The 17,249-nt window shown below is 45.0% G+C and overlaps 1 protein-coding gene across 20 annotated transcripts in view; it reads right to left on the reverse strand.

The window, feature by feature from the left end:
* LOC123996746 (receptor-type tyrosine-protein phosphatase F-like) overlaps positions 1-17,249 on the reverse strand; it is a 454,750-nt gene that overhangs the window by 149,872 nt on the left and 287,629 nt on the right. For 11 of the 20 annotated variants that reach the window (XM_046300391.1, XM_046300409.1, XM_046300405.1 and 8 more), the window contains 2 exons: positions 9,515-9,703; positions 344-361 (listed from right to left, as the gene is read on the reverse strand). In XM_046300391.1, the coding sequence (XP_046156347.1) occupies positions 344-361; positions 9,515-9,703 (207 nt within the window). The remainder of the gene's footprint in view (positions 1-343; positions 362-9,514; positions 9,704-17,249) is intronic. The other 9 variants (XM_046300408.1, XM_046300407.1, XM_046300410.1 and 6 more) reach the window with 1 other exon arrangement.

The raw sequence follows: 17,249 nt of genomic DNA on the forward strand, positions 1-17,249 counted from the left end.
GGAAATCTACAGTTTAAGCAGGTCCCTCATTTTCTTTCTACAACGTTAACAGTTTTCTTAGGTGAACATTAAGACGGGCTTAATTTGAATGGGATGTCTAGTAAGGATTTAGAATATTCTTTATTTGATGTTTGTGTTTTTAGAGGTGCTATAGACCAGACAGACTTAGAAAGGGTCATGCGCTGAATCAGAGAAGGAGTCCAGCCCGAGAGAGCGAGATGGACAGAGAACTGGAGATGGGGACATTGTGAGGTGAATGGAGGAGGTAAACGAGGAGGAGAACGAGGAGGAGAACAGGAAGGATGACATGAGTGGACATTTTTTCTGTACCCAGCATTCTTACCTCTGATTGGTGTACCACCTGGTGAGGTCATTTGAATGCAAATAAGATTAGAGAGAAGCATTAGTACAAAGATGAGAGAGAGAGAGAGAGAGAGAGAGAGAGAGAGAGAGAGAGAGAGAGAGAGAGAGAGAGAGAGAGAGAGAGAGAGAGAGAGAGACAGAGAGAGAGAGAGAGAGAGAGAGACAGAGAGAGACAGAGAGAGAGAGAGAGAGAGAGAGAGACAGAGAGAGACAGAGAGAGACAGAGAGAGAGAGAGAGAGAGAGAGAGAGAGAGAGAGAGAGAGAGAGAGAGAGAGAGAGAGAGAGAGAGAAAGAAAGAAAAAGAAAGAAAGAGAGAAAGAAGAGAAGAAACAGCAGAGTGAAGAAGAGCCTGATTATTGCGTTTCAGTAACTATTTCTCCCTCAACATTAGAAAGAATAATAATAAAATCACATTTTAAATTTCTGGATATAACACACTGTTATGTGTTCTGTTATGTGTTCTGATACGTGTTCTGTTACGTGTTCTGATAGGTGTTCTGTTACGTGTTCTGATACGTGTTCTATTATGTGTTCTGATATGTGTTCTGATACGTGTTCTGATACGTGTTCTGTTACGTGTTCTGATACGTGTTCTGATATGTGTTCTGTTACGTGTTCTGTTACGTGTTCTGTTATGTGTTCTGATATATGTTCTGTTACGTGTTCTGTTACGTGTTCTGTTACGTGTTCTGTTACGTGTTCTGTTATGTGTTCTGATACGTGTTCTGTTATGTGTTCTGTTACGTGTTCTGATACGTGTTCTGTTACGTGTTCTATTATGTGTTCTGTTACGTGTTCTGTTACGTGTTCTGATACGTGTTCTGTTACGTGTTCTGATATGTGTTCTGTTACGTGTTCTGTTACGTGTTCTATTATGTGTTCTGATATGTGTTCTGTTATATGTTCTGTTATGTGTTCTGTTATGTGGTGTGTTAGGTGGTGTGTTAGGTGGTGTGTTATGTGATATGTGTTCTGTTACGTGTTCTGTTCTGTTATGTGTTCTGTGTTCTGTTATGTGTTCTGTTATGTGGTGTGTTATGTGGTGTGTTATGTGTTATGTTATGTGGTGTGTTATGTGGTGTGTTATGTGGTCTGTTATGTGGTCTGTTATGTGGTGTGTTATGTGGTGTGTTATGTGGTCTGTTATGTGGTCTGTTATGTGGTCTGTTATGTGGTCTGTTATGTGGTGTGTTATGTGGTGTGTTATGTGGTGTGTTATGTGTTCTGTTATGTGGTGTGTTATGTGGTGTGTTATGTGGTGTGTTATGTGTTCTGTTATGTGGTGTGTTATGTGGTGTGTTATGTGTTCTGTTATGTGGTGTGTTATGTGTTCTGTTGTGTTCTGTTATGTGGTGTGTTATGTGGTGTGTTATGTGTTCTGTTATGTGGTGTGTTATGTGTTCTGTTGTGTTCTGTTATGTGGTGTGTTATGTGTTCTGTTGTGGTCTGTTATGTGGTGTGTTATGTGGTGTGTTATGTGTTCTGTTGTGTTCTGTTATGTGGTGTGTTTTGTGGTGTGTTATGTGTTCTGCTATGTGGTGTGTTATGTGGTGTTTTATGTGTTCTGTTATGTGTTATGTTATGTGGTGTGAGCGTACCAGAGTGGCAACTGACTAAGTAGGTTTTCTGTAACCAACAACTACTTCATACAGAGCTATTGTTCCGAATGCCTATTATCTTAATACATGTGACTACTTTTGCTCTGAACTTGCCTGTTTATACAACACACCTGGAGGATATGTGTTTTAGATGTAGGTGTGCTATAATCCTGACTCTTAATGCTGTGTTTGTCTGGCTATTTGTTTCCTTCCCTTGGTTGTTTGTGCTATACACCTGGCTATTTGTTTCCTTCCCTTGGTTGTTTGTGCTATACATCTGGCTATTTGTGCTACTGAGCTGTCAGTCTGCTATGATCACAAAGCTACTTATTCTCTCCACCTGCTTGTTTGTGTTAACACCTGGTCATCACCATCAGTCTTGAATGGTCTGACCCTCCATTCACCCAAAATGGGTGTGTTTCTGACTGGTACCTTAAGCATTCTGATCATCTCTAGAGACTACTTCTAGACAATTTAACTGATCTGGGTGTATTCAGCTTCCTGTTGTAATGAGGCTAGCAGAAACACAGGTTACATACAGCATCTGATGCAATACTAAGAAACATGTGCCCTGAATACAGTAGGCTAACTTATGATATTGCTGCTTATTAGCATAACGATTCATTCTAATATGACTGAACCAGTTATTTCAGTTACAATACATGTTTAACTATGTGTATCAAATGGCCCATGTAAAATACATGTTTATCAGTTATTATATTTTGTGCACCACCCCTTAACTAGCTGATTATCTTGCCTTACAAATAATTGGTTGCATTCAGTAATTCATATCCCTGTAGTTGTTAGTACGGGGTCATTTGGGCATATCTAGTCATATGCGACAAATGTTGGAGGAGTCGGTTTGGTTACTATACAGATACACCCGATCTGGATAATGACTCAAAACCACCATCCACACATTAAACAGGAGCATAGAGGTGGAGGAGAGGTTGAGAGGACGGAAAGCCCCCTAAAAGCTGTGTGTCCCATGTTGATGAGGTCATCAGCAGCTTAAAGAGGACTGGGTCTACGCTGAGACCTGCCTGGACAGACATACAGCCTCCATGTACTGAGCCCAAGTTGGTTTAGGTTCATTATGGATATCACAGGCTTTGTCCATGGCCGATTTCAGAGCAGTATATTCTAGGCAAATTGTGAAAAATAATAGAGCTTTATTATGTTTTCGCAATGTCCTGGATACAGTAGGCAGGTATTCATTTTCCTATATGTTGGAGAAATACATTGGGATTAATGCACAGAAATATGTTGTTACCTTGGATTTAAGCAGTCCATGCTCTGCCTTCACAAGGACATAACACTTCTGTATATATTTAACACATTTTATCATGTCGTCGTTAACCATATACATATTCATAATAATTAAAGTGTGGCATATGAAACTCAGTTAATTATGTTACTGCTATAGCAGGCTTCAGTGGAGAGAGATGGTGTCCCAGATGGCACCCTCTACAGTGTGCTACATTTGACCAGAGACCATAGGGCTTCGGTCAAAAGTAGTGCATTATAATGGGAACAGTGTGTCATTTGGGACACAACCATGGTGAGTCAGGAGGAGCCAGGAGAGTTTGAGTGTCTGCACCACATACAGAGTCATGGCCTGCTACCCCAGGATAGTTACCCGAAAATGAAAGCGGTTTAGCCAGGTCTAGAGACACTACTCCTCCTCTCCCACCCCTCTCCTTCCTCCCTATCAGATCCTCAGGCCAGCAGAGGAGGTCTGTTTGCTTATCGTTTGGCCTGTATTGTTGTCTGGTGCCAGACTGACTAGTTGGACAAGCCTATCGATAATTACCGGGAGACAATGACATGTTGTCCCAAATAGCACTGCATTCCCAACATAGTATACTACTTTTGAAAATAGGCATATGGGCTCTAGAAAAAAGTAGTGCACTATATAGGGAATGGGGTAGTGCTGAGTGATTAAGCTAAATGTCTGATATTTTCTGTTTCTAAACAACTAATTGTCGGATGTCGGTTCAACTTTGAATTCCATTTCGTTCCATTTTTTTCTTTGAGCTCAATGCTCATATTGCGCAGTTTCTCTAGAGATAAATCAGATCAAGCCCGAATTGTGTAGTAGGGAGTTGTAGTCTCCAACAGGCCATTATTTGACATAGTTTAGCGCAGAAATTGAGGTAATTAACTTTGCGCGTCTACTTGTCCGGTCTGTGTGTTCCTTTTTTATGCCTGCTATGTTAGGGTAATGTGGGGCAGACACACAGAGAGAGAAGACAGAAGATTGTGCGATCAAGAGGAATAGAGGGATAGAGAGCAGTTGCTTCCTGATATATCGCTGCCTGAAAATACATGATCTAAGTGATTGAAAGTTGGTATCAGCCTTGGTAGGGGGGGATAGAGCTCTGAGCTCCATTAAGGACTCAGCCTTAGTAGAGGGGGATAGAGCTCTGAGCTCCATTAAGGACTCAGCCTTAGTAGAGGGGGGATAGAGCTCTGAGCTCCATTACGGACTCAGCGTTTGTAGAGGGGGGATTGAGCTCTGAGCTCCATTAAGGACTCAGCCTTAGTAGAGGGCAGAAAGAGCTCTGAGCTCCATTTAGGACTCAGCCTTAGTAGACGGGGGATAAAGCTTTGAGCTCCATTAAGGACTCGGCATTAGAAGAGGGGGATCGAGATCTGAGCTCCATTAAGGACTCAGCCTTGGTAGAGGGGGATAGAGCTCTGAGCTCCATTAAGGACTCAGCCTTAGTAGTTGGGGGATAGAGCTCTAAGCTCCATTAAGGACTCAGCCTTAGTAGAGGGGGGATAGAGCTCTGAGCTCCATTAAGGTCTCAGCGTTGGTAGAGGGAGGATAGAGCTCTGAGCCCCATTAAGGACTCAGCCTTTGTAGCTGGGGGATAGAGCTCTGAGCTCCATTAAGGACTAAGCGTTGGTAGAGGGGATTGAGCTCTGAGCTCCATTAAGGACTCAGCTTTGGTAGAGGGGGGATAGAGCTCTGAGCTCCATTAAGGACTCAGCCTTGGTAGAGGGGGGATAGAGCTCTGAGATCCATTAAGGACTCAGCCTTAGTAGAGGAGGGATAGAGCTCTGAGCTCCATTAAGGACTCAGCCTTGGTAGAGGGGGATAGAGCTCTGAGCTCCATTAAGGTCTCAGCGTTGGTAGAGGGGGGATAGAGCTCTGAGCCCCATTAAGGACTCAGCCTTTGTAGCTGGGGGATAGAGCTCTGAGCTCCATTAAGGACTAAGCGTTGGTAGAGGGGATTGAGCTCTGAGCTCCATTAAGGACTCAGCTTTGGTAGAGGGGGGATAGAGCTCTGAGCTCCATTACGGACTCAGCTTTGGTAGAGGGGGGATAGAGCTCTGAGCTCTATTACGGACTCAGCGTTTGTAGAGGGGGGATTGAGCTCTGAGCTACATTACGGGCTCAGCCTTGGTAGCGGGGGATAGAGCTCTGAGCTCCCTTACGGACTCAGCGTTTGTAGAGGGGAGATAGAGCTCTGAGCTCCATTAAGGACTCAGCCTTGGTAGAGGGGGGATAGAGCTCTGAGATCCATTAAGGACTCAGCCTTGGTAGAGAGGGATAGAGCTCTGAGCTCCATTAAGGACTCAGCGTTTGTAGAGGGGGGATAGAGCTCTGAGCCCCATTAAGGACTCAGCCTTTGTAGCTGGGGGATAGAGCTCTGAGCTCCATTAAGGACTAAGCGTTGGTAGAGGGGGATAGAGATCTGAGCTCCATTAAGGACTCAGCCTTGGTAGAGGGGATTCAGCTCTGAGCTCCATTAAGGACTCAGCTTTGGTAGAGGGGGGATAGAGCTCTGAGCTCCATTACAGACTCAGCCTTGGTAGAGGGGGGATAGAACTCTGAGCTCCCTTACGGACTCAGCCTTGGTAGAGGGGGATTGAGCTCTGAGCTCCATTAAGGACTCAGCCTTGGTAGAGGGAGATTGAGCTCTGAGCTCCATTAAGGACTCAGCCTTGGTAGAGGGGGGATTGAGCTCTGAGCTCCATTAAGGACTCAGCCTTGGTAGAGGGAGATTGAGCTCTGAGCCCCATTAAGGACTCAGCCTTTGTAGCTGGGGGATAGAGCTCTGAGCTCCATTAAGGACTAAGCGTTGGTAGAGGGGATTGAGCTCTGAGCTCCATTAAGGACTCAGCTTTGGTAGAGGGGGGATAGAGCTCTGAGCTCCATTAAGGACTCAGCCTTGGTAGAGGGGGGATAGAGCTCTGAGATCCATTAAGGACTCAGCCTTAGTAGAGGAGGGATAGAGCTCTGAGCTCCATTAAGGACTCAGCCTTGGTAGAGGGGGATAGAGCTCTGAGCTCCATTAAGGTCTCAGCGTTGGTAGAGGGGGGATAGAGCTCTGAGCCCCATTAAGGACTCAGCCTTTGTAGCTGGGGGATAGAGCTCTGAGCTCCATTAAGGACTAAGCGTTGGTAGAGGGGATTGAGCTCTGAGCTCCATTAAGGACTCAGCTTTGGTAGAGGGGGGATAGAGCTCTGAGCTCCATTACGGACTCAGCTTTGGTAGAGGGGGGATAGAGCTCTGAGCTCTATTACGGACTCAGCGTTTGTAGAGGGGGATTGAGCTCTGAGCTAAGGACTCAGCCTTGTAGAGGGGGGGCTCAGCCTTGGTAGAGGGGGATAGAGCTCTGAGCTAAGGACTCAGCCGCTCTTGTAGGACTCAGGGAGGGGATAGAGCTCTGAGAGGACTCAGCCTTGGTAGAGGGGGGATAGAGCTCTGAGATCCATTAAGGACTCAGCCTTGGTAGAGAGGGGATAGAGCTCTGAGCTCCATTAAGGACTCAGCGTTTGTAGAGGGGGATAGAGCTCTGAGCTCCATTAAGGACTCAGCCTTTGTAGCTGGGGGATAGAGCTCTGAGCTCCTAAGGACCAGCGTTTAAGGTAAGCTCTGAGTTGGAGGGGGATAGAGATCTGAGCTCCATTAAGGACTCAGCCTTGGTAGTAGGGGATTCAGCTCTGAGCTCCATTAAGGACTCAGCTTTGGTAGAGGGGGATAGAGCTCTGAGCTCCATTACAGACTCAGCCTTGGTAGAGGGGGATAGACTCGGACTCAGCCTTGGTTGAGCTCTGAGCTCCATTAAGGACTCAGCCTTGGTAGAGGGGATTGAGCTCTGAGCTCCATTAAGGACTCAGCCTTGGTAGGGGGATTGAGCTCTGAGCTCCATTAAGGACTCAGCCTTGGTAGAGGGGATTGAGCTCTGAGCCCCATTAAGGACTCAGCCTTTGTAGCTGGGGGATAGAGCTCTGAGCTCCATTAAGGACTCAGCGTTGGTAGAGAGGGGGGAGAGCTCTGAGCTCCATTAAGGACTCAGCCTTGGTAGAGGGGGATAGAGCTCTGAGCTCCATTAAGGACTCAGCCTTGGTAGAGGGGGGATAGAGCTCTGAGCTCCATTAAGGACTCAGCCTTGGTAAAGACTCAGCCTTGGTAGAGGGGGATAGAGCTCTGAGCTCCATTAAGGACTCAGCGTTGGTAGAGGGGGATAGACTCAGCCTTAAGGACTCAGTAGGGGGATGAGCTCTAAGGAGCTCCATTAAGGAGCTTTGGTAGAGGGATAGAGCTAGAGCTCTGAGCTCTGGCTCCACTTAAGGACTCAGCCTTGGTGGAGAGGGGGATAGAGCTCTGAGCTCCTACGGACTCAGCGTTTTAGAGGGGGATAGAGCTCTGAGCTCCATTAAGGACTCAGAGCTCAGCCATTGGACTCAGCCTTGGTAGGGGATAGAGCTCTGAGCTCCATTAAGCTCAGCCTTTGTAGAGGGGGGATAGAGGAGCCCCAGGACTTGGTAGAGGGGGATAGAGCTCTGAGCTCCATTAAGGACTCAGCCTTGGTAGAGGGGGATAGATGAGAGAACTCTGAGCTCCTAGAGGGGGATTGAGCTCTGAGCTCCATTAAGGACTCAGCCTTGGTAGAGGGGATAGAGCTCTGAGCTCCATTAAGGACTCAGCCTTGGTAGAGGGAGATTGAGCTCTGAGCTCCATTAAGGACTCAGCCTTGGTAGAGGGGGGATTGAGCTCCATTCCATACAAAGGACACAGACTGTCTTTCATTTGCCAGCAGTGCAAAGGTCTTAAATTGAAATATGGAGCTATTAGCATTCCTTGATGGATAAAGGTCCTGTAATAGGGATACTAATTTATGAGCAAATGTAATCTCACTAGCGCATAATGAATTGTATTGGAACAAATAAATTGCTTGAATGTCAAGTTGATGGCATGGCACTAGTGCAGCTGTATTTTACTCGGTTCCTCTGACAGACAATTAACCACCGGGCAGCACTTTAAAAAACGAACAGAAAATATACATATGCCCATCTGCGGTTGACTGCAGTGGGACTATGGATGTTTCCCAAATAGCACCCTATCCCTAAATAGTGGAGCATAGGGCTCTGGTCAAAATTAGTGCAGTATAAAAGGAATAGGGTGCCATTTGGGAGTCAAGCTATGTGTGAGGAGAAAGGCAAGCCAAGCTATGTGTGAGGAGAAAGGCAAGCCAGCGCTATGAACCAAATTGAACCAAATTGCAGTGCTGTCATGTTAATAATGCATGGTTGGAGGATCTGTCCTTCACCGGAGGCCCTGCAACTGAGGCCTGCCTGGGAAAATACTCCAACTTCCACAGGCTTCAAAGCTACATATAGACTGTGTCCCAAATTGCATCCTATTTCCTTTATAGTGTAATACTTTTGACCAGAGCCCTATAATGCACTATAAGGAATAGGGTGTCATTTGCAACACACCAGAGATATCCTATAGCCTGTCTCTCAGCTTTTCCTTTCTCTGTGTCTCTGTTCAGAGGGGAAGCCTCTAGTTTCTACATTATATTCTATGCTGCCAGGAGTTCAAGAGTTGAGGCCTAGCTGGAATGCTTTTGGAGGTTGCACTGGGGCTAAGGGTTTAGGGAGTAGGGACCCGGACTCCAATATTTGCATAAATAAAGGCCTATGGCACATTGATAATGCAAGTTCACAGCTTGGCAGCCACATTACTGGCTAGAGGTACTGTTGGAATAACTGTTGGCCATGAAATGTTTTCCTCAAAGGTGACGGTAGAAAAGGGAACAGCCCAATCACTGCAGGTATGCTGTGCACAGCTGGACAGCATTGTTGTGGTTCCTTTTACTAAATAAGGTGATAGAGGATGGACAAATGGTTTGCTCTGAGCGGTTGTCATTGGTGCTTGGATCCAGGCCACCTTTCTGAGTTGTTCTGAGCCTGCTAGTTGGTTATAATGTTAAGATGAATGGCTGCCTGAACCTATTGTTGTAGGCAACATAGGCACAGAACACAGCGGTATTCCCTCTGAGGAGCCGCTGAGGTAATTACGGAGCTTAATTCAGTCAAATGTAATAGAAAACACTTATTGACATCTTTAAAGCTGGAATCCTTAGCGGTGGAAGTGCCACTTCCGTTTGTGATATTACAACAACAAATAAGCTACTACAAACAACGACCACTGTTTCTTCCCCTCGGACATCATTGCACGTGTGGCAGAGCAGCAGAATTTGTACTGCAATTTTTTAGCACAGTATGTGTTGACCGTGCAGAGACTCTGTACCTGAGCGGAGCTGTTTGATTCGCCCGTTGCTGCTGTTGATATCTACAGGGAGGAAGTCTTTGAACCAGGAGATCTCTGGGTCAGGGTTGCCACTGGCAGCACACAGCATGGTTGCTGTCCTGGTCTTCTCCACCACCTTCAGCTGGGGACCCATGTCTATGGTGGGGAACCCATGAGGGATCTGGTCCTCTGGAAAGACAGAGAAAGAGTTGTGATGAGTATATATATGATGCCCAAGAAAAAGTGCCCAATCTTCATTTGATCACCCTGTTGTTGCAGGAAATGCATACTTGTAGTGTATCCGTAGTTTAAAAAGGCTTCTAAAGTTTGTGATTTCCACTTTAAAATTCAGATTTGATTTGCCCTAACAAACCATTTATCAACCCTTACAAAAATATCCATTCATGATAATCCATACAATAATTCACATTGCCTGTTGCTGCAGGATTACTTTCCTGCTGTAAGAAACTGATCCTACACCTGTATTCTACAATGCCCATGGTATGAAAAGGTTGAGAAATACTGAGCTAATGCACCAGTCATCCAATGCATGCACGCACGCACACACACATACACACAGAGCCAGTGACTCCTTCTATCACATCTTGAGATATGAGACCACCCCGGCAGTCAGGGTCTGTGCTCTCCTTGTTGATTGGCCTGTGCATCCCACAACCTTGAGCTGCGATGAGGTGGTCACCTTTAAAACGCTGTGAAATCCAGCCCTAATGTAAATATCGCTAGGCCAAGGCGGGACTAATCCACCTACGGAATTTCTCGTCATGGATCTGTGGAGAGTGTGAGACGCAATTTCACTCAGACCGGATTGCATTCAGATAGAGAGAGGGCCCTGCTCCGACTATCTGCAGGGGTAAGTGTGGTCAAAAGCCAGACTGCCAAATTACGGATGAAAATGTAATCAAATCAATGCCTGAAATCCCATTCCATGCTTCCCTCCTTTTCCATGGTGTGTGGAAAGGGGAAAGATACCCCATCTCCAGGTGCTCTAGAAAGCAAGGAAATACATGGGAAGGACCTTGAAATAATTGATCCCAGAAAACTAGTGAAGATAGGACCAGAATCTGTACCAGGCTTGATGTTGTTATCTAAACCTGTTTGATTTGCCTCTTGCTGCTGTTGAAATAAAAACGTTACTTGTTCAGAAACAGTATTGTCAATTGAATCCTGTCCCTCTGCCAAGTTCTCTGTGTCACAGGTACAGTAATGAACGCACTTCAACGGGACAAGCTAGAGTACATTAGAGAACAACACCTGCTGCATCGGTGACACTGCAAAAGACATCTGCGACCGCAACGGCCAGCAGCCAAGCCTGTATCGATGAGTAAGGTGATGTGACAGCACTACCTACGCCCCAAATCACACCCTATTCCCTATAGTGCAGTATAGGCTCTGGTCAAAAGTAGTGCACTATAAAGGGAAAATGGTACCATTAGGGACGCAGGCCACTACGTGTCGTTAGCCTTGTCTGACAGTAACCTGACAACGTGAGAGATGGAGACATTTGTGATTCTGTCAATGACAGGTACTGCAGAGGAGAGAGTCACCCTTACAGAAAAACCATATGAATTTCACATTTAAACATGTCAAATGTGATCTTATGTGAAGCTAATGTGATAACATGTGACAACATGTAAAGCAACATATGATAACATGAAACTAAATATGAAAATGTGATTTTATGTGATGTGTTCCAGTGTTTTTTCTTATGGGCAACAGCAAGGAGTGTAGAAGGGTCATTTATTAGGAGAATGGTGTCTATTGGTACAGAAACCCAATCATTCTCTCTGGCACCATGAGGAGACAGAGGATGTGTACTATACAGGGAATATAGTTTATTTGGGATTCATCCAGACTTGTTGATATTCACTGTGACCAAAAGCATCACACTCACACATACAGTGAAGTGCAGATACGTATGCTTGTGCAGTACTAGTGACATAACCAACATTGAGATCATCTATTCATGAGTAGATGTTTTATACTCATGATCTATGCATGATTCTGTAAGATCTTTCACCATAATGTGAGAAAATGTCCAAAAGATGTGCTGTACCATCTGAGGACAATATGTACGTCCCCAATATCATCCTTTATAGTGCACTACTTTTTACAAGAACCCTAGGGGCCTTGGTCAAAGGTAGTGCACCATAAAAGGAACCGATTGGCATTTAGGACACACACAATGACGCAAATGTCTGGTTCCGAGAGAGTTGGAACAGTACAGAAGAGTACAGTGACACACTGGGAAATCCTTTAATTAAGAGCTTAAGACTGGCTGTGAAAGGGAGGGAGGATCCAGTGGAGACAGAGAGAAATGACCCAGAGGAATCTGAGGAGGGGTTGGGTAGTTGGGCTGTTAAGCAGGTTGGCTGGCTGGCAGGTGGGCTGGCTTTGGGAAACACTGAGCCTGTCAAAATAACCCAGGGGACTGAAGAAAGGGGTTGACTGGGCGGCTGGCTGATTGGGATTGCGGCCTGGGCAGCTGGCTGACTGGCTGGCTGGCTGATTGTCCCTGGGAAACACCTAGCCTATCAGTGCTGCTCCCTCGCTGGGCTCTGACCGAGGCAAGAACAGCCTCTTCTCTCCATCCTCACATAATAAGAGTTGGAGCTTAACCATTTGGTGTCATCTCTATTCACACTGTGGAAGAAGTGCATCGTCATCTGGTGAGGATGACATGAGGAACCGTTCGCCCATGTGCGTCTTTGTCTGTTCAGTGTCACATTAAGAGATGGCAGACTGTAATAGTACCCCAAGGGAAGGTGGGGATGTTCCCATAAAACTAAAACTACAAGGGGACCATCTTATAAGTCTCTCTCTCTCTCTCTCTCTCTCTCTCTCTCTCTCTCTCTCTCTCTCTCTCTCTCTCTCTCTCTCTCTCTCTCTCTCTCTCTCTCTCTCTCTCTCTCTCTCTCTCTCTCTCTCTCTCTCTCTCTCTCTCTCTCTCTCTCCCCTGTCTTGGCAAGTGTCACTCTCCCAAGAGCAGCCTTAGTAGCATTCTCTACCACAAAAGATGAATGGCAGACTTGTTGTTGCTCATGGAAGTGTTGTATTTTCCTGTCAGCTTGACACTGGATATGAATGCCTGAGATTTGTTACTATCATAAATGGTATGTTCACTAATAGCTACCCAGTAATGTATTTCTAAGGAGGAAAATCACTATAGCCTAGTTAAAGCAGACTGAAAGCTGTGCTTACAAGTGAAACAATAGTGAGTACAGCATTAACCAGGCTAGGATTACCTATTCTTTGGAAAAGGTACCCCACCTAATCTACCCACTATCTTGGAAGGAATTCTTCAAATTGAGGATTGTAGTTTCCCACCCAGCTAATCTCTCTATAGAAAGAGAGCTGCCATTGTGAAGCAGCTGATAGTCTGTCAGTTAGAAGCTATTTACACACAAGAGTGATGGTGTACAGACATGTCCTGTCTGTCTGCCCCTGTCACTCAACATGCGTTATCCCAAATGCCACCCTATTCCCTATTTAGTGGACTATTTTTGCCCTGGGCCTATATGGGTCTGGTTAAAAGTAGTACACTATATACGGAATAGGGGGCCATTTGGGACGGAGACAAACTGCTGTCAACTTGCCCTCCATCATCTCTTTATCAATAGGGTAGGGTAACCAAAACTTCTTAGCATGCCATTGTAAATGACTTAACTGTCAATTTCCATTCCTGTTGTCTTGCCATCTCTGTCTCTGCTCCCACTCCATACCTGGGAGAGAGAGAAGGATTCCACATGCCTCAGCATGTAATCCCATAGCTTCCTTTACTGCCATCGTCTTAAGGGAATACTGACTGTCTGCTTTGCAGGAAAACAAATATGCCAAATGGTAAACAATATTTAATGGAACGGTTAACTGTAGTATTTGAACAGTATAACAGTATAATGCAGGACAGTAACTTAGAACTCTCCTGTCTGTGACTACACATAACTTAGCTACAATGATTGCTTTGTCATGCAGATACTACTTTTTCATCCCAAACAAGACACGTCAGCACCCTGACCCACAGCCATGTTGAGTCAGGTGAGTGCTGGTTGGTTGGTTAAGAACTATCTGAGAGAGAGAGAAGCAGCGTCTGAAATGGCACCCTATTCCCTAGATTGAGTACTACGTTTTCTGACCAAACCCACTGCACCAGCCAAAGTCTGACCTAAGTGTAACGGCTGGTGGTTGAGCCGTGATGCCCAGGGCATGTTGCGAGAGAGAGGAGCAGAGCCTCTCCACACTGAGACTATTGTTCTCTACAGTAATGCTATGACAAGGTGTTTGGCACCAGCTACAGCCACACATTCCTCATGTAATGCACCAGCCTGCTTAGTACAGAGCACACAGAAACACGATCAGCCCAGATGAAGACAGGCCGGGGGGACAGAGGAGGGACTTGCACAGGGGTTGGGGGTGGAGGATAGTAAAGACACACAGGGCTACAGGAGATGTACATGTATGAGGCTGAGTGTCTAAAGAAGCCTCTGCTCCCCTAGCTACAGTACGCGAATAGAGGCCCAGATCATGTACAGGATGCTCAGAGCTCTCTGATAGGCCCTGGGGGCAGACATGGTGATGCCAGTATCCCTGTCCCCCCTGATGGCTACTGCTACTTAATGACCTATTCTGATACCCTCTCAGCCTCACTTTGACAGTCAGACACAGGAACATTCAGGTCTACAAGTCAACACAGTCAGCAAAGTCTCCCCTCAATTGATGGAGTGCCCTGAAAGAAAATGTGCACTGGTGATGGGTGGCCAGAGAGAATGAACGAGAGGGGAGAGGGGGGGCTGGTTGTGAGTCATTCTGTAATGTCTGAAAGACACATGTCAGGTTTAAGTTAAGATTAGTTTGGTTTGTGCGTGTCAGGTACAGAAAAGCACCTGTCACCACATGGACGCATCATTAAGCAGCAGCTCTCGTGGTGCTGTTTACATGTTGGGAAATGAGCCAGGAGCCAGCCAGCCATGCTCCGTCCAGACAGACAGAGAGAGAATTCCCCTGATAATGAGCTCTGAGTTGTTGTGCTGCCAAATAAATATAGAATTACAGAATCACAGTACATTGACTTGATTGAGAATGTACATTCTAGTAATTATATTTCTATGTACTCTGCTCTCTTGGTTACTGCAGGCAGATGGGACCTCTCTACTGAGTGTCTATAAGGGCTGAGAGGTCGCTCAGACGATCCCAGTTGGGTATAATTTGCCACTCAGGACAGGTTGCTCAGACGATCCCAGATGGGTATAATTTGCCACTCAGGACAGGTCGCTCAGACGATCCCAGATACCAGATGGGTATCGGTTACCACTTAGGATTTTCCCAGAGAATCTGTGGCTGGGGGGGGGGGGGTATTAAGGACATAATAAGACGGTGGTGTGTATGACTGGAAAGTTTTACTGCCTGGAAAGTTTTACTGCCGAACAAGATTATCCTCTTACCATTTTGCAGTAGGTACAGTGCATTCGGAAAGTATTCAGACCCCTTCCCCTTTTCCACATTTTGTTACGTTACAGCCTTATTCTATTATGGATTAAATGAAAATTGTATTAAAATAAAAAAATAGGAATACCTTATTTACATAAGTATTCAGACCCTTTGCTATGAGACTCAAATTTGAGCTCAGGTTCATCCTGTTTCCATTGATCATCCTTGAGATGTTTCTACAACTTGATTGGAGATTACACCCACAGTTGACAGTGCATGTCAGAGCAAAAACCAAGCCTTCAAGTACCTATTTTTATAGCGGGAAAACACCATTATCAAAAGGGATTGCAAATTTGATTATGCATGTAATGCTTTTATTATAAAGGTGCACAATTATTTTCCTCAAACGTGCTGCTTATTAGGTTGCCAGTTAGGCTCTAAACACCTTGTAAAGCGGATTAATGTGCTTAATTTTAAGAAGTTATTTGGCCACTTTAGTTGTGATACAAACCTTATCAAAACAGATAGGCCTATGGGCTAGGCTACATGAGGTGTGCAACAATTATTTAAAAAAGTTGCAAAAGGCAGTTTCTTATGCTGGTCATAATTCACGAGTGATAGGCTAATATTGTCACCCATCATTTAATTTTGTCTTTACATACACTAAATAATATATGTGTGAAATTTGTTTTGATTTAGAATGGACCATTATCATACATCTGTCTCGAATCAGGGTTTAGCCGGAAAAAAATCTACGCACTTAAATACGAATGGAGGACGATTTTCCCATGGTTCATTTTCATGCCAGCCAGGTAGGCTATACTCCTGTTGTAAAGAGAAGCAATGTGCTTAATATTAGGAAAGTTGTGAAATAAACATAGTAGGCCTAGTCTATAGAAATCTGATGGGATCATCCTCTTTTTAATAGAGGCCATCACTCTGTATTTTTCATGAAATCATAACCTATAAAAATGTAGCGCAACATGAGCACATGGCTCTCATGAAGTGTTTGATTAGATTTTCAACTACATTTGTATTGATGTCAGAGTGATGATAGGGACAATAGAGTGCTGAGTACCAGGCAGTTAGCACGTTTGGTAGGCTACTAATGACCATGAGTAGCATCAGAGCTTGGAGAAGCCTAATTACCGTGACTAAACGGTCACATGGAATTTGACTGCCTTCATGACTTTGTGACCGCCGGTGTGACGGTAATATGGTCAAAGCAAACAACCCTAGTGGTGGCAGCATCATGCTATGGGGATGGTTTTCAGCATCAGGGACTGGGAGACTAGTCATGATCGTGGGAAAGATGAACAGAGAAAAGTACAGAGAGATCCTTGATGAAAACCTGTTCCAGAGCACTCAGGACCTCAGACTGCGGTGGAGATTCACCTTCCAACAGTACAACGACACTAAGCACATAACAAAGATAAAGCAGGAGTGGCTTTGGGACAAGTCTTTGAATGTCCTTGAGTGGCCCTATCAGAGCCCAGACTTAAACCCGATCAAACATCTCTGGAGAGATCTGAAAATAGCTGTACAGCAATGCTCCCCATCCTACCTGACAGAGCTTGAGAGGATCTGCAGAGAAGAATGGGAAAAACTCTCCAAATACAGGTGTGCCAAGCTTGTAGAGTCATAGCGAAGAAGACTCAAGGCTATAATTGCTACAAAAAGGCTGCAAAAAGGGTCTGAATCCTTATGTAAATATTCTTATTTTTTTACACATTTGCAAACATTTCTACAAATCTATTTTTGCTTCGTCACTATGGGGTATTGTGTGTAGATTGATGAGGGGAAAAACGATTTAATCCATTTTAGAATAATGGTGTAACGTAACAAAAAGTCAAGGGGTGTGAATTCTTTCCGAATGCACTGTATATACCTGCAACATTCTGCACCATGTGTGCAAATCACAGAAGCAAAAAAAATATATATATATATGATTTACTTCAATAGTACATCGGTTGCACACATAACTGAGATATAAACAACAGCAATTGGGGATATGTTGACCACAATTCTATTCGACTACATTTCCCATGGCAGTATTATGGGGGCATATCCCCTATACCCACATATCTAACAGTGAACCACCTAACTGAAGAGCATGAAACCCCTTTGTTAGCTTTAAAGCAGTGCCACCCTGGCCAGCTCTGGCCCCAGGCTAGCAGTGGTTTAATTCATGACAAATCTGGTGTTCTGTGGCTCGGGAGCAGGCGGCGAGAGAGTGGTGGGCAGGGAGGTAGGGAGAGATTTAAAACAAAGAGAACACACCTTTACTTTCCCC

This window comes from Oncorhynchus gorbuscha, linkage group LG15 (assembly GCF_021184085.1).
Source record: "Oncorhynchus gorbuscha isolate QuinsamMale2020 ecotype Even-year linkage group LG15, OgorEven_v1.0, whole genome shotgun sequence".
Taxonomy (NCBI): domain Eukaryota; kingdom Metazoa; phylum Chordata; class Actinopteri; order Salmoniformes; family Salmonidae; genus Oncorhynchus; species Oncorhynchus gorbuscha.